General features: G+C 44.1%; 1 protein-coding gene across 1 annotated transcript in view; it reads right to left on the bottom strand.

The window, feature by feature from the left end:
* Positions 1-17,585, bottom strand: part of LOC124622405 (myrosinase 1-like) — a 169,058-nt gene extending 151,473 nt beyond the window's left edge. Inside the window, exon 1 of the mRNA XM_047148093.1 lies at positions 17,370-17,585. Coding sequence (XP_047004049.1) covers positions 17,370-17,529 — 160 coding nt within the window. The 5' untranslated portion in view covers positions 17,530-17,585. The remainder of the gene's footprint in view (positions 1-17,369) is intronic.
* Positions 17,586-18,307: the final 722 nt, after the last annotated feature.

Raw genomic sequence — 18,307 nt, 5'->3', positions numbered from 1 at the left:
ACATTCCTTCTTCTCTCCAGTAGCCCAGCACATGCTGAGTCATTTTCCCACCAATTTACCCCACAGACCGCCATCTAGAATTACACCATGGGAGGGATGACAGTGCCCTCTGGTGGCAGTACTGTGTACTGGGTCATTGTTGCATTGTCCTAATGGAATTTGAACTTCTCGCCCTTTTCCTAGGGAGTGGAGGGCAGGGGAGGGGGGCGTGGCACTTTCCCACCATCTTGGACAACGGTACACTCATCATCAGCTGACTTCACAGCAGCCATCTTGAACGACATCAATCGCGTCATCAGCTAACGTCACGCGACGCCACATACTTGTATCATCAGCTGACATCATGGCCTGTTTTTTGGATGATGTCATCAGATGACGTCACAGCAGCCATGGTGGATGACGTCATCAGCTGACGTCATAGCTAGGGTGTTGGATAACGGTACTTTGGGGTGACACGAAGATTGTGTCCCTACTAATATTACACAAATTCCTCCAAAAAGGTTACGTGCACCTCCACAGTGGATAACTATTTTTTCAAGCCTGCTTGATATTATTCCCATATGTCTGCCGGAAACACTTGGGTTTGACCAGAGATAATGTTGAAAGGTGTCAGTCATCCACTTTCACGTGATTTTCCAATTTTGTAGAGTTCTGCAGAGCGTCTTTCCTTTGCCTGTGTTTTCTCAGATTTTTTTTTTTTTTTACGAAAGCCGTCTAAAGAGTCACACTGGGAACCGATCTGATTACTTTTTATTCTCGTATTTATTACGCTTGGTATTCATTATCACATGCAGCTTTCTCCACCTTTTCTGCACATTGGTGCTTGATTGATTGCATGAATGTGAGTGTCATTGCAAACATACTCAGGCAGCTTAATTCAAGTGGGTTTTCTTGATCTCGCCTTGTAGCACGGCCTGTGAACAGCCATATGCTGGAGTTTCCGAGGCTGGTGCTTGGCGCTTTAGACCGAAATGTAACATGAACGCTTCTTCACAACTTCGATGTTGAGTCAGAGGGAAATGCTGAATAGATGAGCCAGGTGTTATGTCTGCTATCTTTCGACTGGGGGAGACGCCTGGTACCACTGCTAACCCGCTTTGTCCACTGGTCACTTCCCCACCACAGAGCTCCTTCCTCTCTCAGGCCAGGAGTTGGAGCAGGTTGAACTTTGTGCACAGTCGCTATTCGGAAATCTGTTGAATAAGAGGGGCCACTGTTGCGTGCACCTGGAATGTGGTTTTGGATGGAAGTGAGTCAGTTTCTCCCTGTTAGGAAGTTTCTGTAACTGTTAATACATTTGCCGAAAGCGTTTTTACTGAAATCTGACGACTGATAATTTTCTTATCGTTTGATGAGTGATATTCCGTAAAGGATGATCATATTTTTTTGACAACATACCTTTACTCATCCTCATAATTTCGATGGTCCTTCTCAAAGTAGTCTACCATGAATGCGATGCACTTATCCCAGCGTTTCTGCCAGTCTTCAAACACATGCTGGAAACCATTTTTTGAGAGGCCCTTCAAAGTCGCCTCCGCGGCCTTCACCATAGCTTCTGATGATTGATAATGCCTCCCACGATGGCGTTTCTTTATTTTAGGGAATAGAAAAAAGTCACATGGGGCGAAATCCGGACTATATGGAGGGTGAGGGATGCACTTCACGTTGATTTTTGCAAGACATTCAGCAACAACATTGGCAATATGCGGCCGCACATTGTCATGGTGCAGCATCGAGCCTGCTTCACGGAAATTTGGTCGTTTGCGCCTCATATGGACTTGCAATGTTTTCAGGACATCCCTGCAGTATTGTCCAGTTACTGATGTGAGTGCAAGTACAACATGCTGATAAACCATTTCATGAATATCAAAGAATGAGATGACCGTAACTTTCTCAGCAGAAACAACCACTTTTGCTTTTTGGGGGTTGGTGATGAAGGAGACTTCCACACTGAGCTTTGCTGTTTGCTCTCAGGTTTGTGAGGTGACGGGCGAGTTGCGGCGCCCTGGAAATATTCCAAGTTCAGAGTTGGCGGCCACTGCTCGGGCCGCGCGGCAAGGCCGAGCCCCGAGCTCGTTAGCAACCACGTGGTGCCGGACGTTGGCCGAAGCAAGAGGGGTCCAGCCCGACCGCGTGGCTGGCAACTCCATGGTGAAGCTGTCTCGATGAAGGAGACATGCCGGGAGTGTCAAAGATGGCGGACTTTGTAAAACCTTAGTGGCAGACATTTCACAGCTCGTATAGAAATTAATAGTGGAAAGATGAATAATGATACCTCAAAAAGAAACATGTACATTACCACTATTTGCACGACGGTTCTGATGATGTAATCAGATTTTCAATATCTTTATTAATTTAATGTTTAATATCTGACGGCAAATTATACAAGTAACACCCAGCAACGATTTTCCAAAATATAAATGCTTCATCCGATTTCGTCGACCGCCGTGTCTTTACAAAGCTATTAGTGTAAACCTAAATTGGTATGAATTACAGACATGTAACTTAAATAGTATATGAGGTATTGCAGGTCAAAGTGGCCAATTATTATCGATCGCGACAGGCCATAAGTAATCCACAGTTTGACAAAGAAACGGTAGCAGAATGTTTATAAATATACTTATTCATCTATATCTTTGTTTATATCCGATATATACTATTCATGAAGAAATTGGTTAAATATTTACTGTGTTTTAGAGAGCACAGAGACATTAGGCTACTGGCCTACCTTTTGTTCTATTCTTTTGATATATGTTTATTTAATTTGTTTATGTATCTAATAATGTGTGTTAGAGCGTGGTTATAGTCCAGTTGTAGGAATATTTATTTAATTTCAAGTTATTTAAATGCAACTCCAGTATTTCGCATGTTTCATTATGTTTGTGAGTGGGCGTTGGCTTGAAGACACGGCGGGAGCGCGCTAGCCAATCACAGCGATCGTCTCCGAGGACACGAGGTAGTTCGGAAGAGTGCGGTGCGGGGGAGTCGCGCAGGACACGTGGGGTGCTGGACGCGACGGCGCGACAGACGGAGAGTCGCGGGAGAGAATTCGAGAGTGTGGAGCGGTTTGCGCGTGGTCGCGGCAGACAGCAAAATTTCGTAGTGCTGACTTGTGCACTTGTGAGATTTCCGTCGCTTCTACAGTGAAGACGTAGTGTACGTTTAGAAGTGAATATCTCGCGAGCTACGTTGCTGATAATAACTAATTACGTGCTGTATGAATCTGTTGTTTCTCTGTTATTCAACTTATATTTTATTTAATTGCTGGACCATCGACACCAATAAGTGTTTTGTAGAAATATACTGCATTCTCAAAAGTACTTGTGCTAGCGTACTCATCATTTAAAGTCCTTAAAATAGCACCCGCAGATTTTATTTAATTGCAATTTTTCATTTATAAATCTACATGTTACTTTCATTATTAGCAATTTCCGAGTGATAGAAACTTTCGACCATTCGATTCATGTGTGAATTCTTATCGTATACTGTAGACTCAGCAGTATTTGGCCTGTAATGTGGCAACTACGTATCCCAGCCCCTAGACAACGAAACCAGCCAAAACTTAATATTTCAACTCTGAGTCAGAGGGTGCGTAGTTGAGGGCCACCACATTTCAATTCATATTGTTTTGAAAGCCCTCAGGTTCAAAATGGTGTATCCAGTTTTCATCAGCAGTGATTACATTTGAAATAAACTCCTATCTTCCTCTAACCTCAACTTTAAATCCATGCAGACCTGCACGCGAATGTCCTTTTGTTCGGGAATCAACAATCTTGAAACCCATCGCGCAAAAACACGTGTCATTTGTAATTTTTCTGTCACCAACGCGTGGGTGGCACCCAGTGAAATTTTTAGTATTTCAGAAAGTGATCTTAAGGTAATTCGTCGATCTTCTCTCACAATGACAGCAGCGGTGTTGATGTTTTCTTCTGTAAGAGCAGTAACTGGAGCACCGAGTCCACCATCCTTTGAAACTGATTGTCTTCGCTCTTTAAACATTTTAAACCACTATCGATCTGTGCTGTAGGGAAGAACAGACTCTCCATAACCCTCCGGTAACAATGTGTAGGCCTCAGCTGAAGATTGGTTGAGACGAAAGCAGAATTTCAGAGCCGCGTAGTGTTCCTCGCGTGTTACCTCCACTGCAGCGGTAGGCGATACTGAACATTTCTGACCTTACCCCCTCTTACAAGCGGGGACCAGGAGTCCCAACCACGAAACTACTACGACGTGTTTTTTGCACATTAAGCTAACAGAATATCATAAGATTAAATTTTAGCGCGAGAAATTATGCCAATAAAAAATTATGATCATTCTTTATTGAATAGCCCTGGTAGATTCAGTCAGGTCCGACTTTGTTCCATATCTGGTCACTATTCACTTCATGCATCGTGATCCTGGTTACGTTTCGTGACATCTTTCCGCTGGGGAACGCAAGCAAGTTTTCACAACTCGAACTGCGCGACAGATGGTGAACTTCGCCGTTCGTAATGTTTCAGTATCTGAGTTTTTGTAGCAGATGAGTGTTCTTGTTGCTTTCTTCACCGAGTCCAATCCTCGCTGACTAGCACTGTGGAAGACAGATGCCCCTTAATAAACCATAGTGAAAGTTTTTTTTAAAAGTTTGCTGAAATTTGTAAGTTCGCTCTATTTTATGAATAAATGTGACAGAATCAACTCGGTACGCTACACTTCTTCCTGGTATGTACTCCAGCACACCATCGAGTATACCTGAGCACAGTATCACCAATTATCCTGTAAGTAAAATGCATGAGAGGGAGGGCCCGTGTTGAAATGTTATCTCCTGCTCGACTGTCCTGAAGTCTGCTAGCGTTCTCGTTGCGCACTTTACTATAAAACATAGGGTTACATTCAAATAATGTTTCTTGCGACTTCAGTCGGTTTGCATTCTGTGGGAGTTAGCGAAAGACAGTTTGTTATTGTTATTGGTTATGAACTGTAGATTAAAACTGAAGAAACTTCAAAAATGTGGGTATTTAAGGAGATGGGACCTGGATAAACTGACTAAACCAGAGGTTGTACAGAGTTTCAGGGAGATCATAGAGGGAACAATTGACAGGAATGACGGAAAGAAATACATAGAAGAAGAATGGGTAACTTTGAAGGATGAAGTAGTGAAGACAGCAGAGGCTCAAGTAGGTAAAAAGACGAGGGTTAGTAGAAATCCTTGCGTAACAGAAGAAATATTGAATTTAATTGATGAAAGGAGGAAATATAAAAATGCAGTAAATGAAGCAGGCAAAAAGGAATACAAACGTCTCAAAAATGAGATCTACAGGAAGTGCAAAATGGCTAAGCAGGGATGGCTAGAGGAAAAATGTAAGGATATAGAGGCTTATCTCACTAGGGGTAAGATAGATAATGCCTACAGGAAAATTGGTTGGTTGGTTGGTTGGTTAGGGAAAGAGACCAGACAGCGTGGTCATCGGTCTCATCGAATTAGGGGAGGATGGGGAAGGAAGTCGGCCGTGCCCTTTCAGAGGAACCATCCCGGCATTTGCCTGGAGCGATTTAGGGAAATCACGGAAAACCTAAATCAGGATGGCCGGACGCGGGATACAAGAAAATTAAAGAGATCTTTGGAGAAAAGAGAACCATTTGTATGAATATCAAGAACTCAGATGGAAACCCAGTTCTAAGCAAAGAAGGGAAAGCACAAAGGTGGAAGGAGTATATAGGGGGTCTATACAAGGGCGATGTACTTGAGGACAATATTATGGAAATGGAAGAGGATGTAGATGAAGATGAAAAGGACGATATGTTACTGCGTGAAGAGTTTGACAGAGCACTGGAAGACCTGAGTCGAAACAAGGCCCCGGGAGTAGACAACATTCCAATAGAACTACTGACAGCCTTGGGAGAGCCAGTCCTGACGAAACTCTACCATCTGGTGAGCAAGATGTATGAGAGAGGCGAAATACCCTCAGAATTCAAGAAGAATATAATAATCCCAAAGAAAGCAGGTTCTGGCAGATGTGAAAATTACCGAACTATCAGTTTATCAAGTCACGGCTGCAAAATACTAATGCGAATTCTTAACAGACGAATGGAAAAACTGGTAGAAGCCGAAGATCAGTTTGCGTTCCGTAGAAATATTGGAACACGTGAGGCAATACTGACCCTACGACGTATCTTAGAAGCTAGATTAAGGAAAGGCAAACCTACGTTTCTAGCATTCTAAAGGTGGCAGGGGTAAAATACAGGGAGCGAAAGGCTACTTACAATTAGTACAGAAACCAGATGGCAGTTGTAAGGACATGAAATGGAAGCAGTGGTTGGGAAGGGAGTTATACAGGGTTGTAACCTCTCCCCAATGTTAATCAATCTATATATTCAGCAAGCAATGAAGGAAACAAAAATAATTCAGAATAGGTATTAAAATCCATGGAGAAGAAATAGAAACTTTGAGGTTCGCCAATGACACTGTAATTCTGTCAGAGACAGCAAAGGACCTGGAAGAGCAGCTGAACGGAATGGATAGTGTCTTGAAAGGAGGATATAAGATGAACAGCAACAAAACCAAAACTAGGATAATGGAATGTAGTCGAATTAAGTCGAGTGATGCTGAGGGAATTAAATTAGGAAATGATACACTTAAAGTAGTAAAGGAGTTTTGCTATTTGGGGAGCAAAATAACTGACGATGGTCGAAGTAGAGAAGATATAAAATGTAGACTAGCATTGTCAAGGAAAGCGTTTCTGAAGAAGAGAAATTTGTTAACATCGAATATAGATTTAAGTGTCAGAAAGTCGTTTCTGAAAGTATCTGTATGGAGTGTAGCCATGTATGGAAGTGAAACATGGACGATAAATAGTTTGGACAAGGAGAGAATAGAAGCTTTCGAAATGTGGTGCTACAGAAGAATGCTAAAGATAAGGTGGGTAGATCACATAACTAATGAGGAGGTATTGAATGGGATTGGGGAGAAGAGAAGTTTGTGGCACATCTTGACTAGAAGAAGGGATCGGTTGGTAGGACATGTTCTGAGGCATCAGGAGATTACCAATTTAGTATTGGAGGGCAGCGTGGATGGTAAAAATCGTAGAGGGAGACAAAGAGATGAATACACTAAGCAGATTGAGAAGGATATAGATTGCAGTAGGTACTGGTAGATGAAGAAGCTTGGTTCAAATGGCTCGGAGTACTATGCGACATAACTTCTGAGGTCATCAGTCGCCTAGAACTTAGAACTAATTAAACCTAACTAACTTAAGGACATTACACACATGCATGCCCGAGGCAGGATTCGAACTTGCGACCGTAGGGGTCGCTCGGTTCCAGACTGTAACGCCTAGAACCGCACGGCCAATTCGGCCGGCGAAGAAGCTTGCACAGGATAGAGTAGCATGGAGAGCTGCATCAAACCAGTCTCAGGACTGGACCACAACAACAACAACAGTTTGTTCAAAGGGAAACAGAGAACTAGGGAAAGGTCCAATTTATATGGCGAAAGTTTGTCCAACAGCAAACCAGCCGATCAAAACTTAGGTGATACCAATATTTTATAAACTGTGGCCACCTTTTGATGTTGATACTGTCCTTTAGTAGGAATAACTTTGTATAAAGACACTGATCAGCCAGAACATTATGACCTCATACATACTATCGATCGTAAACGAGTCCAGGGGATAGCAGCGTCACCTGGCGCGGAATGACTGCTAGTCAGACGCACGCACTGTGCACGTGGTATCATTGAGCGTGCTGCCCGTGTGTAGAATGGGAAAGGCCCGTGATCTATCTGAGTTTTGCCGAGGACGGATTGTGATGGCCCGGAGGCTCGGCACGAGCATTTCGGAAACTGCACGACTTGTCGGGTTTTCGAGGAGTGCTGTGGTGAGTTTCTTCAACAGGTGTTGAAAACAAGGTCAAACTGCGGCCAGAGGTCGTGGGATTGGGCGGCCATCCTTCATTACAGATGTCGGACGTCATAGGCTGGGCAGACTGGTGAAACTTGTGGTGTCAGCGCCAGACACCACACTTGCTAGGTGGTAGCTTAAATCGGCCGCGGTCCATTTAGTACATGTCGGACCCGCGTGTCGCCACTGTGTGATCGCAGACCGAGCGCCACCACAAGGCAGGTCGCGAGATACGGCCTAGCACTCGCCCCAGTTGTACGACGACTTTGCTAGCGACTACACTGACGAAGCCTTTCTCTCATTTGCCGAGAGACAGTTAGAATAGCCTTCAGCTAAGTCAATGGCTACGACCTAGCAAGGCGCCATTAGCCTTACATAGTTTGATAGTTATCGTATGAAATGTCTCATCAAGAACGTTGTAAACCAATGACGGATTAAAAGTTAAGTATAGCAGCTACGTACTTTTCTTGCTACCATTCATTACGTATCCTGTTTCAGACCTCTATCTAGCCTACGTGATATTAACGCGTGCCTTTCGGCTACTTCAGTGTGGCGTAGCTGTCTTGTTACGCCACAACAAAACTGACAGGCGGCGAACTGTGGCGTAACTCAGACTTTCATTATGGGTAGAGAACAAGTGTGTCTGTACACACAGTGCAGCGGACACTCATAACGATGGGCCTCCGCATGCAACGACCCTTGCATCTACCAGTATAACACCACGACATCAGTGACTACGACTGAAAGGGGCTCGTGACCATCGGCACTGGACGTTGGCGCAGGGGCAGAGCTCTGCGCCGTCTAATGAATCCCGATACCTTCTTCATCATGCCGATGGGAGGGCGCGAATCCGTCATCTTTAGAGGAACAGCTCCTTCACACCTGTACAGTGGGACGGAGGCAAGCTGGCGGCGGCTCCGATATGCTCTGGAGGACATTCATATGAGCATCCATCGGTCCAGTGGAGCTCCCATGACAGCCAAGGAGTGTCGTAGACTGACTGCAGACCACGTAAACACCTTCACGATCATGTTTCCCGAAGGGAGCGGCATTTTTAAATAAGATAACCCGCCATGTCACAAGGCCAGGAGTGTAATGGAGTGGTTAGAGGAACACAGTGGCGAGTTGCAATTGATGTGTTAGCCCCCCAACGCGCCAGATCTGAACCCGATCGAACACATCTGGGTCGTGATTGAACGTGGCGTCAGAGCCCATCGACCCCTTCCCCGGAATATATGGGAATCAGGTGACTTGTGTGTGCAGATGTGGTGCCAACTCCCTTCAGCGACCCGCCGAGGCCTCATTGCGTCGCCGCTTTTATCCGTTCCAAAGGTGGACATACCGGCTAGTAGGTAGTTGGTCATAATGTTCTGGCTGATCAGTATAAGTTGGAAACAGAAAGACTATCTGTATCATTCATTATTACCGGTTTTAATGAAGTTACATGGATTAGGGTCTAACGTCCCATTGACTCTTTCTTTACAGTTTATACCTTTCCTTCTCCTGCATGTAATGTCTCTACGAGGTTCTGTCTCTAATTCCCAGCCAAGAATTGATTAACATTTCCTCACACTCTTCGGATTAGGGGACTATTTCCTCTTCGGATTTGCTAACCCTTACAAGGGAACCTCCCCATCGCACCCCCCTCAGTTTTAGTTATAAGTTGGCACAGTGGATAGGCCTTGAAAAACTGAACACAGATCAATCGAGAAAACAGGAAGAAGTTGTGTGGAACTATCAAAAAAATGAGCAAAATATACAAACTGAGTAGTCCATGCGTATGATAGGAAACATCAAGGAGAGTGTGAGCTAAGGAGCGCCGTGGTCCCGTGGTTGGCGTGAGCGGCTGCGGAACGAGAGGTCCTTGGTTGAAGCCTTTCCCCCGAGTCAAAAGTTTAATTCTTTATTTTCAGACAATTATTATCTGTCCGTCCGTTATATTTTCATCACTTTTTTGGGAGTGATTATCACATCCACAAGAAAACCTTAATCGGGCAAGGCAGAAGAATCTTTTTACCCATTCGCCAAGTGTAAAAGTTAGGTGGGTCAACAACATATTCCTGTCATGTGACGCACATGCCGTCACCAGTGTCGTATAGAATATATCAGACGTGTTTTCCTGTGGAAGAATCAGTTGACCTATGACCTTTCGATCAAATGTTTTCAGTTCCCATTGGAGAGGCACGTCCTTTCATCTACTAATCGCACGGTTTTGCGGTGCGGTCGCAAAACACAGACACTAAACATATTACAGTGAATAGAGACGTCAATGAACGAACCGACAGATCATAACTTTGTGAAGATAAAAAAAGCAAAGTTTTCACTCCAGAGAGGACTTGAACCAAGGACCTCTCGTTCCGCAGCCGCTACCGCTAACCACGGGACCACGGCGCTCCTTAGCTCATGCTGTCCTTGATGTTGCCTATCTTGCGCGTGGACTACTCAGTTTGTATATTTTGCTTATTTTTTTCATAGTTCCACACAACTTCTTCCTGTTTTCTCGATTGATCTGTGTTCCGTTTTTCAAGGCCTATCCACTATGCCAACTTATAACTAAATCTGAGGGAGGTACGATGGGAAGGTTCCCTTGTTAGAAACACTTTCCCTCGCTTACCACTGTCCTTCGTAGGTTTGCCGTACTCTTTGCTGGGCGTTACTACTTAGTGCTATGACCACCATGTTTGACGACATTTTGGTGGTAATAAGGTCGTGTCATTCTTTAATTCCAACCGGCAAGTTCTCCATTCCTTCTACACTTTCTGTAGCAAAGTTTCGTGCACACTATTTATTCCTTATTTCGACTTCAAATATTTTTCAATTTTCCGTCGATGATCGCATTCTCAAAACCACCGGTTTTTCCGTTTCTTCTGGTACAGGATCGATGAGCATTTCCTGCTGTGATTGGTTCGTGCTGCTGTGAGTCAGTATTTTTTCGGTATTCTTTCCCGTTCAGCCGGCCGATGTGACCGTGTGGTTCTTGGCGCTTCATCCTGGAACCGCGTGACCGCTACGGTCACAGGTTCGAATCCTGTCTCGGTCATGGATGTGTGTGATGTCATTAGGTTAGTTAGGTTTAAGTAGTTCTAAGTTCTAGGAGACTGATGACCTTAGAAGTTAAGTCCCATAGTGCTCAGAGCCATTTGAACCATTTTTTTTCCCCGTTCCCCAAAATCAGTTGTATTCTCAAGATATTCTCTCACTCAATAGGTGCCACAGTATTCAGTGTCACAATTTTCTTATTTTTTCGTATACTTGATGCTGCTTATTACTAACGTTTAAAAACACACGAAGCGACGTTGACGCCACTGCGATAAGTAAGTAATAAGTAATTGGGTGACAAATGTTGAATATGTGAAGTCATCAAGTAACTTTGTCGACCTTGCTGTCGCCAGTAGGGGGTTGTACTACACATTTATGCACAACGGAACAAATTTCGAATAAATTTGTAAACATGATCTGTTGTAAACGTAAAAGTCGCAGAACTACTATCCTCGCTGTAACCAAGCCAAAGGTGTTCTTATTTTGTGTTTCTTTCCTTTCGTCCCATCTTTCTTTTCTTTACAGACATTATTTAGTTAAGAAAATGTAGATCATTAACTGGTGACAACGAAATTCGGAAGCCTATACTCGTCTCCTTGTGACGCAATACGACAGACTTTTGTTGTTATGTACTTCGCAATAAACCAGCGGAATCTGCAAGACCGGTAAATAAAATAACGAGTCTTACCTCAATGTAAACACATAACTGTCTAACGCAATGAAATGGATGCTGCCTGTCAGACGCGAAACTCGAACGCTGAGTGACAAGCGACCTGGATTCGCGCACCTAGTTCCGGAACCACTCCGACCTGAATACGTGAATTGGGTTGGGTAGATTAGGTTCGACAGACTGGTAAGTCCAACCACTGCACCGTGCGGCGAGGTACGTCATCTGGCGACGTCACATATTCCTCATTTCTCATCCACTTTCAGATTATTTCCCGATATTCGTGGGCCCTTGCGTCAATAAGTAATTACTTGTCTCAGCTTCATCTACGTTGCATCATAGGTTTTTAAACGTTAACGAGAATCACACTGTATACAGGGTGCTACAAAAAGGTACGGCCAAACTTTCAGGAAACATTCCTCACACACAAATAAAGAAAAGATGTTATGTGGACATGTGTCCGAAAACGCTTAATTTCCATGTTAGAGCTCATTTTAGTTTCGTCAGTATGTTCTTCCACCTACGCTCAATGGAGCACGTTATCATGATTTCATACTCTACCTGTACTGCTAGAACACGTGCCTTTACAAGTACGACACAACATATGGTTCATGCACGATGGAGCTCCTGCACATTTCAGTCGTTCAGTCGAAGTGTTCGTACGCTTCTCAACAACAGATTCGGTGACCGATGGATTGGCGATTCCCGGGGGGGGGGGGGGGGGGGTCAGGGATTTTCCCTGCCTCGTGATGACTGGGTGTTGTGTGATGTCCTTAGGTTAGTTAGGTTTAAGTAGTTCTAAGTTCTAGGGGACTGATGACCATAGATGTTAAGTCCCATAGTGCTCAGAGCCATTTTTGATGGATTGGTAGAGGCGGACCAATTCCATGGCCTCCACGCTCTCCTGACCTCAACCCTCTTGACTTTCATTTATGGGGGCATTTGAAAGCTCTTGTCTACGCAACCCCGGTACCAAATGTAGAGACTCTTCGTGCTCGTATTGTGGACGGCTGTGATACAATACGCCATTCTCCTGGGCTGCATCAGCGCATCAGGGATTCCATGCGACGGAGGGTGGATGCATGTATCCTCGCTAAAGGATGACATTTTGAACATTTCCTGTAACAAAGTGTTTGAAGTCACGCTGGTACGTTCTGTTGCTGTATGTTTCCATTCCATGATTAATGTGATCTGAAGAGAAGTAATAAAATGAGCTCTAACATGGAAAGTAAGCGTTTCCGGACACAAGTCCACATAACATATTTTCTTTCTTTCTGTGTGAGGAATGTTTCCTGAAAGTTTGGCCGTACCTTGTTGTAACACCCTGTATACGCTAGAGCCAGTGTCAAGAATGAAACATCAGTGTTTTGTCATCTCATCTGTTAAACTGTATTCGCTTTGCTAGTTTTGTGTACTGTCGCCGTTGTTCCCGACATATTTGTTAGTTTACTCGATTTTTCTCCAATCTGATACGTAACACGTTTAGCCGTTATCGACCCTTTTTGTGCTGCATCACTTAGGAGGATACACATAAGACTGGCGAATAAGAAATGAAGAAATTTCCTATAAGCTTATTTCCCATCGTACGCTGCGCTATTAGTATGCACTTTAGCCCAGGGAGATTGCAGTTCTTCGAATCCGTCTGAAATGTGTCTTTCGAAAGGCTATCATCTCCTCGTTTAACAAAAATTTTTCACCTCTCAAGCCAAATTGTCACCTTAAGCAAAGGCCAAATTTTGACCGCAAAGCAAAGAGATCAATCCGAATCTGAACTGACAGTCTCTCGTGCTTGCGACCATTACAACGATGACTGGCACATTACCTTGAAGAAAGAGTGTCTCCATGGCACCAAATCTGATCCTTTTTCAACAAAGTTCTCTTTCCATTGATTCAAAAATGAAGCAAAGTGACTAGCTACGTCTATGTTCACATAATGCCGTCTATTTCGGTTTTGTTCTGGTACATCCTTAAAAGATATTCCCATACACGTCACATTACTACAGCTTCCAACATTTCGCTCAACTTTCTATTACTGAAGTCCAACATATACCTCCAAGACCTACTTCCGTACTTGAGCGCGCTGCCACAACGGTTGTATGCTGTTCGTGTACGTTCGATATAGTATTCCTTGTCGTTCTACTTTTTCTTTACTTTTGTTCTTTAAGTATACAAACGTAGTCTCCGATTTCCATCCATACGTGTATGCATGTTATTTACTGCGATGTTTTGTCATTGACTAATTATTTACGATCATCCCCGACACCTCCACAGTTTCCGAGAGGTCGCGTACATTTCCTTACGTTCACGCCAGCACACCAAACACGGTCACAAGCATCACACAATGCACTGTAGATAGCTTTCGTATCACTGTACGTTTACGGATGAAAATCTCAATTTTTCTAGGTACAGTAATGTCAGCTATTCAATGTGTCTCCACCAATTTGGTTGTGCTACTGCAGAAGAAATAATGTTGTCTCTTAAAGAATGACACCGTACACCCCCTTCCACTTTATGATAGTTTTTCAATCAAAGAATAGCATGTTCAAAGACTCGGGGCTCATTAAAAACTCTATGACATGGAGACCCAGATTCAGGACGTAATATCATAGCAACGGAAATATCATAGCATACGTCAGAACCGATTACCACACTATAGAGTCCTCACATAATCCCCCCAAAAAACAAAATTATGATGTTTCAAATCAGATGAATGTTCTGGAAACGCAAGATGATTTGCACGATCTATCGAGCGTTACACTAAGTGGACAGGAAGCTGTAACTGCGTATCAACGTTGGAATATTCATCATGCTTCACTCAGCACAATAGTTTCGTAATTTTGGGCTGCAAAATCAGCTGGTAAGTCTGCTTGCAGACATACAGATTTACAAAATCATTAACAACCATTACAGATTCTGACAAACCTTTGTTAATGAGAGCTACCAGCAATACCATATTGGTTGATTTAGTTACAAATGAGACTATCATAACTCTTAAAAATGTGTGGCACACATGAAGGAGGCCTCATTTGTGAAGAATACGTGTGTTGAACCTTAATACGGAAACCAATGCATTATATTCCACACCAGTTATTTCTAGTACATAAGTCTTCAAAAAAATGGTTCAAGTGGCTCTGAGCACTATGGGACTTAACAGCTGTGGCCATCAGTCCCCTAGAACTTAGAACTACTTAAACCTAACTAACCTAAGGACATCACACACATCCATGCCCGAGACACAGGATTCGAACCTGCGACCATAGCAGTCGCGCGGTTCCGGACTGCGCGCCTAGAACCGCGAGACCACCGCGGCCGGCCATAAGTCTTCTGATGCTGGTGCATATGTCGGCTGCAATAGCGTGCAAAGAGCTACGACCGTAGCACATGTCACTAAAAGAATGTAGGTGGAAGCTGCACTACTAAATCTCTTCATTGCGGCTTGCTCAAAATCCAAGATTCTCACATGACGATCTCCACTGCCAATGCTGACATTCTGTTTTTTGCCTTTGACGATAAACTGTAAGGGGTATTCAGAAAGAAACGAGCCGGAGTCTGGAATGCGCAAACCGGTGACAGGAGGGTAATATCGTGGCGTGCGTAACGAGAGGTGTTTCCGAGCAGAGCGTGGAAGTTCACAGCCCGTCGCTAGAGGGCACGAGTGCACGTCACGTGACTATCCAGAGCTGGCAGAAGAAAGCTGCCTGTCGCATTGCAAACAGCGACATGGAGGCGTCAACAGAAGAGCAAAGAGGTATTGCTAGTTTTCTGACAGCGGAAGGAGTAGGAGGAACGGATATTCATCGACGAATGTCACAAGGATACGCCGAAAACTGCATGTCCCTTGCAAGGGTGAAGGCGTAGCACAAGCGCTTCAGGGAAGGACGAGTGTCGTTAGCCGATGATGGACGGTCTGGAGCACCACACTGCATTACCGATGACATCGCCCAGCTGGTGGATGCTCTCATTACCCAGGACCGCAGAGTTACAGTGAAAGCCATAGGCGCCGTGATCGGATTGAGCGACGGAAGTGTTGACATCATGATGAAGGAACGACCGCACATGCGCAAAGTCTGTGCCCAACCATACCAGGAACATATCGAATGACCCGCTGTCTTGTTTATCTGCAGCGCTATCCTCGGGAAGGGAATGCGTTCCTGGCACGAGTAGTGGCTGGAGATGAGTCGAGTCGTCACTTCGAACCAGAATCAAAACGACAAAGTCTCCAGTGGAAGCATCCTGGGTCACCACCACCAAAGAAAGTCACGCCATCCACACGAGTCCAGGAAAGCTTATGCTGACGTTGCCCTTTGACCAAGATGGCCCCCTTCTGATTCACGTCCTGCTGCATGGGACAACAGTGAATGCCCAGCATTACTCGCAAACATTGACCACCCTTCGCCAAGCGATCAAATCAAAACGATGCACTCTCACCCGTGGGGTCATTCTGCTCCACGAAAACGTAAAGCCTCATACGGCTAACACAGTTGCGGCACTCCTACAGAAATTCAAATGGGAGGTTTTCGGCCACCCTCCATACAGTCCGGACCTTTCTCCTGTGATTACGCAATTTTTGGTCGCCTTAAAAGTGCTCTGAGGGGCAAACGGTTCACCTCGGACGACGACGTCCAGCTGTATGTGCGGAACTGGTTAACATCGCAGCCCTGGGAATTTTATGAGACAGCCATTCACCGCCTTGTGTCACAGTGGGACAAGTGTCTCAACAGCCATGGCCCAATACTTCTAACATACAGGTTCTGTAATTACGCCTCGGGCTCGTTTCTTTTTTATCGTCCCTTATAATATCAGCTGCCAAGGTACACTTAAAGCACCGAATTAGAACGACTACTGACTGAGATTTGATTACCACGCTTTGTGTAATGTAAACAATGCACCTCACTCATGTGTGCATATAAAAAAATGACAGGGAGGAAGGGATGTATTCCTTACAAGAAAATAATACCGTGTGTGTGTGTGTGTGTGTGTGTGTGTGTGTGTGTGTGTGTGGTTGATGGGGTCTCTTAACAGCCAGTCCCATCTTCAAGGCATCACGGAAGGTCTCCTGACATCCATGCGATGTTAGCGCCCTCGTGGGAACCAATAACACATATCCAACTTCCTGAAACTGCTAGATCTTCGATACATAAGCAAGCAGTCTTACGTGTACTCTGAAAATGCATGAGAGATCAAATATTTAAAATGCGTACGTAACAGCTACGAGCACTTGTTCAGCTTCGAAAGCCATCTATTGTACTGCAATGGTGTTTTCCATTTTTTTATATTTTTTTAAGGAGTAGGTGTGGACCAAAACAAGAAAAACATGCCCAATGAATACAGGCTCTAAAGAGCATGCCCTAAGAGCTGAGTCTCGTTTTGTAGAAAAAACGAGATTCACAGTACCAGAAATGAACAAGTGCTCATAGCTCTTGTCCACACTATCACCGTGAAAATGTCCTGCCCTACAATCTTCACAACAACGCTACTAGTGCATGTATACCACTGTCAGAGCTATCAGAATGATTTTCGCAAGTAACTTTCTACTCTTTCGTTTCCGGACCGGGGTCCCTTACCTCAGAGTGATACATTTACCCTTCTCCACAATCTCTGAAAGATTGTAAGATGATCACTGAATCGCCTTGTGCATCACGTTGGGGTAATTTTGTGGCAGAGATAGAACGTAATGTATTAACCACAGTAAGAGCAAACCTAAATTGGTCGTCACGCCCTATGAGACTTTGCAAAATGTGGGTTCAGCCAAACAAAAATGAATGCTCAGACTGAATTTTTCTTACCGTCCTCGTTCCAGGCTCCTTCCACTTGATACGAGGCCGTAGCGGCACCGAAAATGAAGTCCTCAGGAAAGCTTGCGGTGGGCTGCTGCGTTACAGCTGTGCCCACCAAAGACAGTACGACCGCCAATATCATCACGGTAGGAACGTGACCAGGATCCATGTAGCCTGCTGACTCAAAAAGCGCAAACTTCGTACAAAACCAGGTAAATCTCTGCTGCTGCTATAGCGCACTATCTTCTCCGCTCTCAAGACATCGGCGACAAATCGATTTCAATTGAGATTAGCTCCGATGTCCTCTGATATCGGAGCTTACAGAGTGTCACGCTGATCGGCAAGACGCAGCTTGGCAGCTTGTTGTAGCACACGTCCTCCAGAATTTTCATTTTTTTATTTTTATTTATTTATTTATTTATTTTTTATTTTTTTTTGCTTCACGTGTGTACTTTGTGGTAAGCGCCTCTTCCAGATGTCTGACATACACAGTAATGTTATTCCTACAATTCTTGAAATCATTTGAGAGCCAATTTCATGAAAGAAATTGATTCTTAATACACAGTTGTTATGTCAGTAACAAATAATATTTTAAGTTGTTTGCCAGAAAGAAATAACCTCTAAGTATTTAAGAGCTTCACAGAGATCTAATGAAGCATAGTGTGCCGCCTCTGCAGATGAAAAGTAAATGGTGGCAGTTATTTGTATTGAATACCTTTGGATCTCTAGTGTGTGTATCAAGCCTAAACTAACAAAAAAGTGCATGTGCAGATGCTTGTGTTGTTACTGGATGAGAGCAAAAGCGGAAGTGTGAATACTTGCAGTAAATATAGTCCAATTCATGAGTTTAAATGCCGTTTACAAGTCTTTGAAAGAACTGTAAAATGTATGGTAACTGTCTGTTATGAAAATGTGCTTCAGCAACTTGGTTCTGATAGTACGTTATC

This window comes from Schistocerca americana, chromosome 7, assembly GCF_021461395.2.
Source record: "Schistocerca americana isolate TAMUIC-IGC-003095 chromosome 7, iqSchAmer2.1, whole genome shotgun sequence".
NCBI classification, from domain to species: Eukaryota; Metazoa; Arthropoda; class Insecta; order Orthoptera; family Acrididae; genus Schistocerca; species Schistocerca americana.
Note: the sequence above shows the minus strand (reverse complement) of the source record. Positions and strands in the feature narration are given on the sequence as shown.